This window comes from Anser anser (genome assembly GCF_964211835.1).
Source record: "Anser anser genome assembly, chromosome: Z".
Classification (NCBI taxonomy): domain Eukaryota; kingdom Metazoa; phylum Chordata; class Aves; order Anseriformes; family Anatidae; genus Anser; species Anser anser.
The window spans coordinates 33718972-33733244 of record NC_139723.1 but is presented as its reverse complement, the minus strand read 5'-3'; the positions used below and the strand labels follow the sequence as shown (position 1 = coordinate 33733244).

The window sequence follows — 14273 nt, the reverse complement described above, 5'->3', positions numbered from 1 at the left end:
AGAATCTGGATATTGGTGTGATGATACCATTGGTGTTGGGTTTCATTTCAGTCCAACGTACTGAACACAATACAGCATTCAGCTAGAAGTCTGTTAGTGTTGTAAATAAAAATAAATAAATAGAAAATTAAAAACTTCATTGTATGTCATGTTTGAATCCCATTTCAGGAGGCAAGTAACTAGGCTCCTTGTGAATGAGCTGCAAGGTCAGGGTTGTTGATATGTTGTTGATAAAGTTGATGAGAGCTTTTCTCACAATAACGAAACAGGAGCTATTCAGATTGTATTCTTCAAGAATAAAATGGAGAAAATTGTCTCTTCCATTAAGTAACGGGATTTCTGTAAGATCAGTGTAGCTTTATGCCCCGTAAGGAAATAGGGCCCTCCTCTGGACTCAGTCCAACAGGTCCCTGTCCTTCTTGTGCTGGGGGCCCTAGAGCTGAACGCGGTGCTCCAGGTGGGGTCTCACAAGAGCCGAGCAGAGAAAATATTTTCTGTGTGTTTTTTTCTTAAATATGTGACTATTCATTTTGTGGGTGCCTGAAATGTGATTTTTAAAGTTTAAGAATTAATGTGTAGTGACTGACTAAGTGATATGAGTTCTACTTTGTGTAAAACTTATAAATTTGTTTTTTCTCTGTTTGTCATTTCAGATTTGTCCAATATGTGCAGCATTACCTGGAGGGGATCCCAATCATGTCACAGATGACTTTGCAGCTCATCTTACACTGGAACACAGAGCTCCTAGAGATTTAATATCCTTTCCTAAGATGACAGACAGAAGAAGTTAGACTTCTTCATCTAGTAGACATGACTACTTGTTTTGATACTTTTTTTTTCCTTTTTTAATCAAGGGGTTATACCTCTGGTTTTCTTGGAACTTAAAAGTTGGTGGAGATTTGTATGTCAAAAACTTGCTTGCTTTCTATTAAAAACAAAACAAAGCAAAACCATAAATATTAGATGGTGAATAGCCTATAGGTATGTTTCACAGTGTGTTTTGATTAAATTTTTTTTTCCCTACTTACATTGTGGTTTATCCTGCCTGGTCATTAGTCTTGATTTTATGCATCCAGGTTCAATAGTGGCTTTTAACTATTTGTGACATGAAGACAGTGATCTGAGGATGATTTGAGCTTAGCTGTTTTTGACAAATGTTCTATCACCATGCTTTAAGAAGGTAGTTTCCTAGTGTTACCTGCTGATATTTTTGTAGTATGACAAGGAAAACTTTCAGAATTCCTGGGAAATAAGTGGCTGTCTTTCAGTTACCTTAGCTGCAGATTATGCACATTTAACTACATTTGATGGCTGGGGAGCTGAAAGAATTTTTTTTTCCTTGTTCTAGGTATATTTTTTTTTCTCTATTTTTTTCTAGGGTTAATTGATGCTTTTAATTTTTTTTATTATTAGATGAGGTTATATAGAGTATCTCCAGGTTATATAGAGTACTTAAACTAAGTAGTCTGAATTATTTCTTTGCGCATCTCATATAAACAAATAGACAAAAAGACTACATTACTACTTTGCTAATGCCTTTTTTGTTCAAAGATTTAGAAAGGGGGAAAAAAACACATTGCAACTGAAGTTCATTATGCTAGCAGAAGGAAGACACCACTTAAGGAGATGGCTCCATTTCAGTTATGACTGTGTTTGCATTTAAGCTTGTTAATGTTTATCACAGTTTAAGGGTCAGGACAGGCTAAACACACATGTTAATTACTACACATTAATTGGATTAGTGTAAAGGAATTTGGGTGTTCATGGCCTCTGTGAAGGAGTAATGTGTAATGCAAAGGACACTAAAATTTACAGGAAAGCAATCATGCCTGCTTCCCCTTTCGTTGTGGGTGGAAGCAGGACTCTTAAGCATTAGGGAGGAGCTGGTGCTGAGTGTGGGGGCTCTGGCCATGTGGGCTTGGTCCCTGGTGTCCCTGGAGGTCCTCAACAGTCTGCGGTCCGTCCTCTAAGGCAGTTGTGCCATCCTCCCTTTTGGTAGAGGTGGGATGAGACTGATGAGGAAGGCATCATCGATCAGCCTTTTCAAATGCAGAGTAAGGCTTCAGTGGCAGCCTTTCCAAAATGGATCTTTCTTGGAGATATATGTAGTCCAGCATTTATAGTCCAACTTCCAGACCATTGGGTCTTTCCTGGCCTGTGGACTGCTCTGAGCTGTTGCTCGTTGATTGGCATAACAAGTCATTGAGCGCATATATCAGTTCAGTTCTGTGGTTTCTACCAGTTAAGTGTTTTTTGTAACACCTGCCTAATTGTGCTTTATCTAACAAAATGTGCATCCCTAACAACTGCATAGCGATATACCAAAGGTTAAATTTTGGGCCTCCAACATTAATATAGGCCACGAAATCTAAATTTTACCAGTTATACAGTGAAAAGAATTTCCTGCTGACATTCATGATGTGATGTTCGACTGGAATTCATGTTTCTGCACCTTTTGCTCCCCTTCCATATTGGTGATGCTGCCAGATAATGTGCAATTTGAGTGTTTGTTTATTGCTAGCTATATAGGTTAAAAAAAAAAAGAAACATAAAAATCAGTCTTTTCATGTACAGGGTAATGCTTCATTGTCAGTCATCCCAGAAGGGATCTTTCTTGGACAAATAGATTCTTACTTCAGCAGGAAAATGTTTGAAAATTTATTAAATGTATCTTTTCAGCCTTAGTAATCCATGTAGCTCTTGCATGGCTGTTCAGCTTATCTGTTTGTCACAAGTTAGGGTTTACAAAGATTTTTCTTACCCTAGCGTAGCTGGTAAGACTTTACTTTTTATCTTAAAGCACTTTAAAAGCTGCAGTTAGCAAACCTACCCCACAGTAGCTTGAAAAATCTCCAGAAACTGGTCTTTTCTATCAGGTCTGGTTATGGAGAAAGCTAGGGAAATGCATCCAGTAGCACCCAGTATTAGCACACTTAGAGGTGGAAGGCACTCTGTACTGGAAAAACTGTATTTTCTTCCGAGGAAGATTTTCCTCCTGCACCATATATGTTGTATTTTATACTGTAGCAGCGTAGGTTTGAAAGGCAAGCATTCTGTAAACTTTCTTTTAATAACCGTACGTTCTTTCTTGCCATAAGAAGTCTAGACATTTTTTTCAGTCTTAATTTATTGACCTCTGCAATGTCCTGACGTTCTGCACTGTACCTGTATGTTTTGTAAAAAGTACATTGGGCAATAATCTTACGCTGTAGTAGATTACGTACAAGTGGTGAGCATGCTGTTTTAGAAACAAGGAAAATGGGAAACAAGGATTTGAGCTAAAAGTTTAGGTAATTATTTCATTTTGCTCTAGTTACTTGTACTAGTGATTTTTAAGATAATATGAAATCTTAACTGGACTGTCTTGGAAGAATGTACATTAACAATGTAATGTACATTAATATATATAGTAATATATGTTTTTATATTACATAGTATGTTATCATACAATATATATAAATGTTCTGTAACAAAGTCTATATTATTTGTTGATGGTGTCTTAATTTGAGAGCCTGTAAAAACACATGAGTTGAAATTTAAGCATCAGATGGGAAGTGAGGGGGAATAAGGAAAATGAAAGAAGTCATTCTCATAATTGGAATTCGTGGTATTTGTTTGGTTAAAAGAGGGAAGGTAAAACAAAGGAGTGTGATGAATGTGCTGAATTCGTGCAAAGTTTTAAGGACTGAAGTGTTGAAATTTCTTGGATGAAGTTTCTGGCATGAAGTACAAAAGTCAAAAGGAATACACTAATTGCTATGTACTTTTATTAGGCAATAAGCTTTTTATTTTCAGTATTTAATATAGGAATTGGGGAGGGGGAATAAGTCCATGTCTCTGATAACTTTGGCTGAACATGTGATGTCAATTGAGATTACTTAGCAGAAGACTTTGATCTTAGGAAAAAATCCTTCAAGATGTTTCTAAGACATAGTAAAAAGCTGAAGAAATAGGAGTTTGGCGTACACAGTCTCAAGTTCAGATCTGTATGTCCGACTTGCACCATAGCTACACTGCACCTTAGCGTTGCTTTGGAGGTTGAATGATTATTTTAGGAATATGTGTACCTGAGTGGTTCACCCAGCAAATGCTCTTGTTATTTAGTAGTCGATACAAAACAGTTCTGTTTTCTTAACTCGTTTCTTACGATGAATCCAGTGGTGTTCGGCATGTACGTCGAATGTTTCACCCAGGCCGGGGTTTGGGGGGACCCCGTGCGCGTAGATCAAACATGCACTTTACTAGCAGTTCCACTGGTGGGCTTTCATCTTCTCAGAGTTCATATTCTCCAAGCAATAGAGAAGCCATGGATCCTATAGCTGGTAAGAGCTGTAACCACCGATTTCACCCCAGTGTCCTTCTTATACAGATGGAGAAAAGTTCAAGATGATAAATGGTTGCTTTGCTTTCGACTGGTGGCTGCTTGTCGATGAATGTTGTGCTGTGCTGGGTTATCCCAGGGCCTATGCCTGGGTCTTCTGAAGCTGAAACCACTGCCACTTGTAGCCTGCACCTTTCATTCCAGAGAGTGCAAGGCTGGTTCCCAAAGCCTGTTATTCACAGGTGCTGTTTATTTTTACACATGATTGTGTCCTGCTTTCATCGCCTACTTCAGTACCTCTAGTTTTAATTTGTTATGAGTATGAAGGTGTTTATGGAGGAGACTTTCTCAGTTTGTTTTAGCACAAACCATATACTCTAGAGCTGGTGACAATGAAATCAGATCAACGTGAATGTTATTAACAGACGTTGAAAATATGTTCAGCTTGCATTCAGGCTGTGTGAATGGCAGACTTGCTAATATCGGAGGGTTTTTTTAGGTGTACTTGTAAGTTCTTACATAAATGTACTGTTGCAAGCAAGCATTTGTAGCATATTTTGGTCAAGTTTAGAAAACCTGTGAATGAAGGAAGGTTGTCTCATTTTTAACGCCAGAAAAATGTGAAGATATTTCTAGGATTTCCAGAACAATTTGTTTAGTGTATGTTTAGCTTTGATTTGAAAATAACATCTTTACAAGAAAAAAAAAATGGAATGGAGACAATTCTAAAATGTAACTTTTTCCTGGTTGGAAATACATTTTTATGCTGTGTTTTTTGACCATGCCAATGTGTTAGGGAAACATCAGAACTTCCTGCTGTAATCCACCTTTGTTTCAGATGCTGAGTAGGCATAAATGCTTAAACTGGAACTTCCTTCTTCTAGGTTATTAATTCCACAGAGGTAGCCAACCAGCCAGCTTAATTAACCATTGCCCTTGAAGGGGAAGCTGCCTTCCTTAAATGAGTCTCCTTTCCTTCCTTCTGCTGGCTCTGGTGCTCTGCTGACCCTCTGTGACCTGCTTTAACACTTTTTCCCCAGCTGATTTAATGTAACCCAGTAAAAGTAGAAAACAGCTTAAATGGGGTCACACTCAAAGGGTGGCGATCAGTGGTTTTTCCTTAGGCCACATCCTATCACAAGCAGCGGTTCCCAGGGTTCAGACTGCAGAAGTTTGGTCTTTTCTCCCTGGAGAAGTGACGGCTAAGAGCAGGCATCATCACAGTATTCCAGTACTTAAAGGATGGCTTCAGAGGGGACGAAGGCTTTCTCTTCACAAGGAGTCACATGGAAAGAACTAGGGGCAGTGGGAACAAGCTGCACCACGAGAGGTTTCGTTTTGATGTAGGAAAGAAATCTGTTAGAGTGAGGACAGTCAATCCCTGGAAAAACCTCCCCAGGGACATGGTGGAATACCCCGTCACTGGAGGTTTTCAAGGTGCTGAGGTTTGTTTTCAGCCTCACAAGGCCTTCCCTCTTAAGGGAGTTAAATACTGGATAAAACAGCACTCTTCTCAACTTCATTTTTTTGGTGTTTTTTTTTTTTTTTTTAAGTAAGCCATTTTTGCAAAAGCATTTAGAGTTCAGTGCAGTCTGCCTGGGTCTCCTCATATCAAGCCTCTATCTCAAGCTCACATCTGCTTCCAAAGTACTGTTCAGCTATAGGCTTATTCTCTAAGCCTTAGTTTAGGCTTAACTTAAAGTGAGGATAAATGAATCTAAATCTTGTCTGACAGTTTGATTTTTCTTCCCTTTTAGTAAAACGATGAATAGGAAAGATGTCTAGAAGTTTTCTGTTTTAAAAATGATGGAGTTTGTAGTATCTGTTACATTCTTATATTTTTCCCTCTGTGGCCTTTTCTAGTAATTAAAATGGAATTAGAAGTTAGGATGGTTGGGATTATCAGTGCTGGTAGAACAAAACAACAAAAAAAAACTTGACCATTCTGAGTTCCTGACATAGAAAAGAATTCCATTTTGCTTTATTCCCCCATTGAAAGACTTATTTAAAAGGATTGTATTTTATTACTGCAATGGAAGGAAAATTATCATGACCTATAATAATTTTGCCCTCTCCTCCATGCCACAATTTCGTACCCTACTTCCTCTGCCCTTGCACTAACTACAGCTAAGGAGTACACAACTTTGGGGTGTACAAGAGATCCTGCAGTAAGACATCAAACAGTAATTTACTGCTAGTATTTGTTTCAAAAAATAATCTTCAGACAAAATTAGCTAAAAACATTGCACCATTCAGAAGGGAGGACTTAAGGATGGACTTCTTAATTTCTAGAAGATCGCGGAGTAAAAGCTTTAACAGCAAACATGCTTGTCAACAGTTTTGTGAAGCAATTTTTGAACAAGTTTGCTTAACTAAATACATGTTGTTAAATGTTTGAAGTGACAGCACATATTTCTCTCTTACTCAATACAGCCTCCTTCTATGATACCAGGATGGCAAAACCTATGTTTTGGGGGCATGTTTGTTGAAGCTAAAATACAATCAGTAACCAAAGCCAAAATGAAGTATTTTCCTAGTCATTTGGTATTTTGTCTTGAAGTTTCAGAGAACTGCTGCAGAGGGTACCATCCTTCACTGGGTATTGTCTATGGATTGTCTCTCTTGTTATTTAGAAGGCTTTAAACTTTGACTTTTTCTTTGAAATAAAATTTCATAGAATTAGTCTTGATCTTCCTTACCCTTTGAGATATTGAGTGTTTGGAATTTTTTGAAGAGTTTCATGGGCTCTCCAACATTATTAGTACTTTATTTTTGTTGATTGAAAAAAAATTAATTGATGCACTGGAATTCAGGGTGTATTCATTCTGTTGTGTAATAGTCACTTAACGTATTTCATCATAGATACCTTTCTCTTCTCTGGCAGAGCTTTTATCTCAGTTATCAGGCGTGAGGCGTTCTGCAGGAGGACAGCTCAATTCCCCTGGCCCTTCCGCTTCTCAGTTACAGCAGCTGCAGATGCAACTGCAGTTGGAACGACAACATGCACAGGCAGCGAGACAACAACTGGAGACTGCGCGCAATGCAACTAGGCGTACCAACACGATCAATGTCAACACCACTATTACACAATCTACAACAACCACCAACACATCTAACACAGAAAACAGTCAGCAGACTATCCAGAATTCCCAGTTTCTTCTTACAAGGTAACTTGTTCTGCATGTTTACTTCAATACTTACCTCTTACCACTTCAGTTTTCCTTGGTTTTTCTGGAGGCGGAGCTCAATTAAACTGTTACGTGTTTGGAATTAGACACATGCCCTAGTAAAGCAGGGTCTTTAATTGTGATCATATTTATCCCAGAATTAACAGGCTAATTAATCATACATGTGATCTATGTTGTGACTCCACATGATATCCATGGAGATTAATCATACATGTGATCTATGTTGAGATCAGATACTATTGTGATCTACTGTTGAGATGCACTGCATCTCCATTGGTGCCAGTGCACTCTCTGGACTCACTGCACTGCATCCCCACTGGTGCCAGTGCACTCTCTGGAGTCACTGCACTGCATCCCCAGTGGTGCCAGTGCACTCTCTGGACTCACTGCACTGCATCCCCACTGGTGCCAGTGCACTCTCTGGAGTCACTGCACTGCATCCCCAGTGGTGCCAGTGCACTCTCTGGACTCACTGCACTGCATCCCCAGTGGTGCCAGTGCACTCTCTGGAGTCACTGCACTGCATCCCCACTGGTGCCAGTGCACTCTCTGGAGTCACTGCACTGCATCCCCAGTGGTGCCAGTGCACTCTCTGGACTCACTGCACTGCATCCCCAGTGGTGCCAGTGCAATCTCTGGAGTCACTGCACTGCACCCCCAGTGGTGCAGTGATAGATCTCAACAGTGGTCACAATAAACTGAAGCCTGAAAGGAGACCACTACCCTCAATGAATTAATGTGCCACCCTTAAAAGAAAGATTTTTGTCCACTGAATCATCTGCTTACTCTGTCAAATGTACTTAAAAGTGTGGTTGTAGACTACTCTATCTCAAATACTCAAAATACCAGAAGAGTATTAAATGTCACATTTCTTTGTATATTATAATCACAAGAAATGTGGTGCTTGGAAATTTTCCATTTGTTTTTATCTGCAATTAGATGTTCATATTTAAAGGTATAAAATGTTCATCAAAAACTTGCCTGATCCAAACTTTTAGCAGTAATTTAATATCCAAGAGTAGCAGTTTATAGGTGGCCTGAAGGGACTTTATCTGCTTTTGGATATGTTCTGTAGTGGTCTAACGTTTGCAAAAAAGAGAGACAATCTCACAAGTGCACTGTGGTGTTTGTTTCTTTGTTTTTTTTTCCCACAACTACAAATGTCTTTAAAGGATTAGGCTTGAATATGGCTTTCTGCAAACCCTGAAAGGAAGCTACTTTTGAGTTTTGGCTTTATAAGCTACTTGTGACTCCAGGCAGGAGACTTCTGCCAGATCCCTCATCGAGTCTGTAGTTAACATACCGCGCTTTTGTTTGTACTTGTAGCATCTTTTCAAACCTTCTGTCTGCTCCTAAGCAATGGGTAAACATTAATTGCTGCATCTCAATTTCAAGAGGAACAAAAATATTACATGACTAAATTGTGATTGTTTTTCTGACTATGTCCAATGAAAGGAGCATTTCCAGTGATTCAAGCATGTAGATTTAAGCTATAATGGGGGGAGAGAGAGAGTGAGAGAGAGAGGGAGAGGTCAGAAGATAGTATTGTTTAACAGGAAATTAATCTGTATTAAAAGCTGAAGATTGAGTAGGAGTTTATATATAAAGTGTTTTAGAGACTTAATCACAAAGCAAGTAAAGGGTGCCATTAATTAACAGGACACACAACTGCTTTAGAAACTATAGTTAGATCCCAGGGCTGTTTTAAAGAGGAGTTGCCCACTGCGTCATTACAATTCTTTTACAAGTTTGATATTGACCTGAAATCAATGTTTTCCACATCTCTCCTGCTCCCCCACCTTCTCCCCCACAGTCCCCCTGACATACTCCTGTTTTTCTGTTTGATAGTGTGAAAGAGCTATGGGCATTTTAACATTTCTTTGCATTTCCTGTGCGAAGAAACTTGGATTTGAGTCAAGCTGTTACGCCTTGCTGATTTTTATCTAAGTTCAAAGTAATACTATGTGATGTCTTTCAATCAGCAGCTCGTTATTATTTGAGAAACTTAATCAAAGTACGTGCAAATGTCCCAGACTTACTTCCAGAGTGTGAGTGAGCGATTTCCTTTCCTATCAGGGCATGCGCTGTCACCTAAGAGAAGTGGTAGAAAGAATTTTTTATCATGCTTTGGGAATTCGTAGGCACTACATGTGCAGTAATGTATTTTGTGGCACGTGTAAACTTAGAAGTTGACCTAGAAACAAAAACCAGGCACCTAGTGGGTGTCTATGAAGTCCCGTCAACCCTCCCCGAAAGGCTCCTCTGAGTATCAGGAAACTCACAAGTAGCTCGTGTTTTCCTTAAGTCGTGGTTACGGCTGCTGTAGGAACAGGAGCAGGTAAGGAGCAGGTGGTTTGTTAGGAGCCAGAGGTTTTCGGAGCCGTGCATGTCGAAGAGCAGGCAGGAGTGTCCCGAGGCAGGGCAGAGGTCTTTGTGTGCCTTCCAGCACGTGCCAGAAGTGCCACCAGCGAAATGTATTTTCACCAACTGCCTGTCCCTTCTTCTCCCCTGCTGCTGTACAGATTGAATGATCCGAAGATGTCAGAAGCAGAGCGTCAGTCAATGGAAAGCGAACGGGCAGACTGCAGCCTGTTTGTTCAAGAGCTCCTACTGTCCACTTTGATACAGGAAGAAAGTTCCTCCTCAGACGAGGATGAGCGGGGGGAAATTGCCGATTTTGGTGCTATGGGCTGTGTAGATATTATGCCTCTAGATGTTGCTTTAGAAAACCTAAATTTAAAAGAGAGTAATAAAGGAAACGAGCCTCCTCCACCTCCTCTTTGATGACATCCCACTTTGCAGACAATGTCCTCTGTGCTGTATTTGCCAATGAAAGTGGACAACAACTATCTTGGGTTTGTTTTGGTGATTGTAATTTCAGGTCTGTCACTCTTGTTACATTGTGTACATTCAAAAGAAAGAGAGAAAAAAAGATATATATGATAATCATTTCCACTTAACTAATTTTTACTTCTAGCAGGTAAATGTAGGTTGCAGTGCAGAGCAAAAAGCTCTGTGTCCTGTACCTTGACATGCAAAAGGCTCTCCTAATACTCCACATTCAAACTGAAGAGGAAAAAAATGAAAAATCTCTAATGAAGCTGCTGTGTGTATTTATGAATATTAATGAATAAAAACTGCTTGGATGGTTTACCTTAACTACTGCATGACGTTTTTTGCAGCGTGCATGAGTTTTAGTGACCTTGTCATTTAAAAATTTAAATACAAGGAGCAAAACTATAAAACCCAAAGCTTTCCCATTATTCAAAGGTTACGTAACAAAAAGGTTAGTGCAGTTTGTGGCCACAAAGTAGCTTTTGAATAATATGTGACAGAATGACACCTGTATGTGCTGTTCCTGCACACGATGGAAACTCTGCAGTGGGTTATATTGTCGTGACCAGGGTGTGGCATTTTGCTATATGTGATCGTTATGTTGCCCTGTTATTCATCACGTCAATGTGGAGTTGAACTTCATTTTATGCATCTGTAGGAGACACAACAATAAGACCACTGCTGGAAGCTACTGCAAAGGGCTTTTGTGTGCCCTGAAATCAAATGATGTTCACTTTTGTTTAAAGTTTTTCTTTTTTGTGGTTGTTAATTTTTTTTTTAATTGTTAAACATGTTTTATTCAGGTGTAGATGATTCATATATTCACTGTGTTTAAAAAAAAAAAAAGTTAACCTGGATCATGTTGTCATAGTTTAAAAAGCCTTTCACAGCCTCAATCATATTTTGAGTTATTTATGTATTTGCTTAATAGTTTGCAGAGACATGTTAGTATCAGGAGAGCTTGAGGATTTGGATCCCCAGATTGTCATTATATTACAACTGAATTCTTAATGCTAACTTTAGCACCTTTTATTTATTGTTTCTTTTGGTTATTTTTGCTGGTATAAAAACCAAAAAGTTCTAAAAGCCTTTTAGTTGAATCGTTGACACCTACATGCCTATACTAGCCCTACTGGTTTTTTTAAAAAAAAAAGTGCAGCGTTCTTGTGCATATATGTTCATAATAACCCCAAGACAAGGACAGAAGGGGTGTGTTTGGTTTTGGCTTTCTTTACTTTTTTGTTTTGTGTTTTTTTTTGTTGTTTTGTTTTGAATGTAAAGTTAGATTATAAAAACAAAAGTGCACACAGCTTCTGATTTAAAAATAATAATAATTATTATTATTAAACTAGGCTTATAACATAATGGTGTCTTTCCAGATCTTTCTCACCTCAGCCCCTCTCTCTTTCTCTGTATCCTTCCATCTCTGCAGCATTGCTAGCATTTTAGAGTAAATTTACAGACTTGAACACCAGGTGGTGTTCTCAGCAGAACTGTGACGTGTATGCTAATCCAAAATAACAGCAGCAAAAGAAGCAACCCTATAGACTGAGGTTTTAAGTTCCATCCTTTTTTTTTTTTTTTTTTTTTAATAATAATAATAAAATCCTCAAATCCTGATTGTTTCCACATAGAGCAGTACTAGCTTTGTTTTCTTTTGGTCTCTGCAACAGAAAATGTTCTAAGGGAAAATTTACATGAGGCCTCTGGTTATCCTTAGATTACCCCAAGTAGGGACTTTTTTTTATTGATTGTTGAGGATTTTCAAAAGTTTTTCAAGTTGTAGTCTTTTCAAACACATCTTCTGCACATTACAATAAGACACACGGTTCAATAAAGCATTTTCAAGACTGTTGTTCAGTTGATTTTCTTTGTTGTTGATGTATTTACGCAGACAGTTTTGTTCCAGAGTTTTCTGTAGCTGTCTTTAATTCCGGCTGTATAGAAAGTTAGTTCATGTAAAAATCCTGGGTAATTGATGTAAATGCGCTTGATGACTTGCACACTTTGGCAGGAGATGAAGTAAGTAATCCAGGCCTCTTCGCAGGTAGGTGAATTCAGCTTTCTATAGGAAAAAATAAATTTTAAACAGGTTCTTCTCAGCACATGTTGGGACTTCGGGGTCTGCGTGGTTGGTCTGTCGAGGACGTTTGCATCACATCATTCCCACACTCCGCGTACTTGGGGAAGGGTGCAAACCAGTGCTATCTGTGTTTAGACTGAGTAAGTGCTGACTTGCATGTACAGGTATGCTTAGGCATCAGACTAATTCCTTCAGAGATTAGAAGTCTGCACGTGTTTTTTTTTGGGGGGGGGGGTTGTGTTGTTTTGTTTTTCTTTTTTAAGTTTAGAAATAATACAAAATGGCTACTAGGAAAGTGTTTACTTTAGTAGGCTACAGCTTTGTATTTGCAGGGCAGCATTTTTCCTTCACAGTGTGGGCTTTCTCAGGATTGTATTCTTGGGTGTTTCCCAAACACTTGTCCATAGAATCTGGAAAATACATGCTACAGTGAAAATAGCATTCAGAAACTTTCCAGAAGCATCTGATAGGAGATTTTTATTTCCCTCCTCCCCCCCCCTCCCCCCGAGGGGGTGGAAGTGGGCGATCTACCCTTTCATAAAAGCAAGCCTTAGTACTCTGTATTCGCAAAATTCTGTGAGTTCAGTATGACAAACACAACGAAAGTGCATTTTAGCTTCCATCCACCTCCTGTCATTTGCCAGTGTTCTGACTGCCTTCACTTGGGGATGTTTGGGGTGGGTGTTTGTGTGGGCTGTTTTTTGGGGGGGGGAGTTTGTTTTGTTTTTCTTCCGCCCTCCTTTACCACAGGAGTGGTTTGTAAGGCCTTCGTGGTAGGCATGGAGGTGTGGTCTCAGGGAACTTGTGGGCACTCGTGTGGTCCGGAAACCGAGTGTTCAGATGTATGTGTTTGCAGTTCTGAGTTGTTTGCCTGTTTGGGAAGAATAAAAGGTAATTCTCTGCCACCACCCAGAAATCCTAGGAGGCAGAAATGCTCTGCTGCCTGCTGGGCCTCAGAAGACCTGAACTGGAAGCCATGGATCCATGGGTGAAGCCTCCACATCCATCACTTTACTCTTCCTGTACTTTACCCTGGCACACTTGAGTTTAACGTCTTGATTTGCGCTGTTTGCCAAATAAATAGGACACACTGCTGTTCTGAGGGCACTTCATTCTCTTGGCTCCTAAGAAGGATGCTCCGTGCTTACCAGAGTGTCGGGGGCTGGAGAACAGGGCCGATGCCCACCTGGGGGGTGCTGCAGGCCAAGCAGGGCCCCAGGGCAGTGAAGTGACGGGAGGGGGTGAGGCAGGAAGAAGCCTGGGTCACAGGGCAGGGGTAGGGAGGAGGTGAAAAAAGAGTGATGGGCAGTGGGGGAAACAACAGGGTAGCGGGGGGGCGCGATGGCCTGAGGCAGGAGAGAGGTGGAAATAGTGATCAGGGGAATGGGAGGGACTGGGGTGGGACTGAGAAGAACAGCAGGCACTTCGTTATGTTACTCCAGGTGTGGCCTCAGCAGTGCTGAGGAGGAAGGCAGGATCACCTCCCACCACCTGCAGGCAGCACTTTGCCTGATGCAGCCCAAGACACCGTTAGCCTCCTCTGCAGCTAGGACACATTGCTGGCTCACGTTCAACTTGGTGTCCATGAGGACCACCCCCCCGGGCCTTTTCTGCGGAGCTGCTTTCCACCTGGGCATCCCCAACGTGTCCTGGAGCCTGGGGCTGTTCCCCTTTCTGGCTCCAGTAGTTCAGGCAGTTTTTGATCCACCCCACTGCTCATCCAGTCCGTACTTCAGCAGCCTGTCTTTGTGGCTCTCATAAGCAGGATGGTGTCAAAGGCCTTACGCAAGTCCAGGAAGACAAACACCCACTGCTCCTCCCTCACCCATGGTTCTGGCCGTGGCTT

General features: G+C 40.4%; 1 protein-coding gene across 3 annotated transcripts in view; it reads left to right on the top strand.

The window, feature by feature from the left end:
• LOC310889713 (E3 ubiquitin-protein ligase KCMF1) overlaps positions 1 to 12204 on the top strand; it is a 54638-nt gene extending 42434 nt beyond the window's left edge. For all 3 annotated transcript variants that reach the window (XM_083817602.1, XM_083817603.1, XM_083817605.1), the window contains exons 4-7: positions 654 to 755; positions 4148 to 4322; positions 7206 to 7488; positions 10032 to 12204. In XM_083817602.1, the coding sequence (XP_083673728.1) occupies positions 654 to 755; positions 4148 to 4322; positions 7206 to 7488; positions 10032 to 10293 (822 nt within the window). In that variant the 3' untranslated portion in view covers positions 10294 to 12204. The remainder of the gene's footprint in view (positions 1 to 653; positions 756 to 4147; positions 4323 to 7205; positions 7489 to 10031) is intronic.
• Positions 12205 to 14273: the final 2069 nt, after the last annotated feature.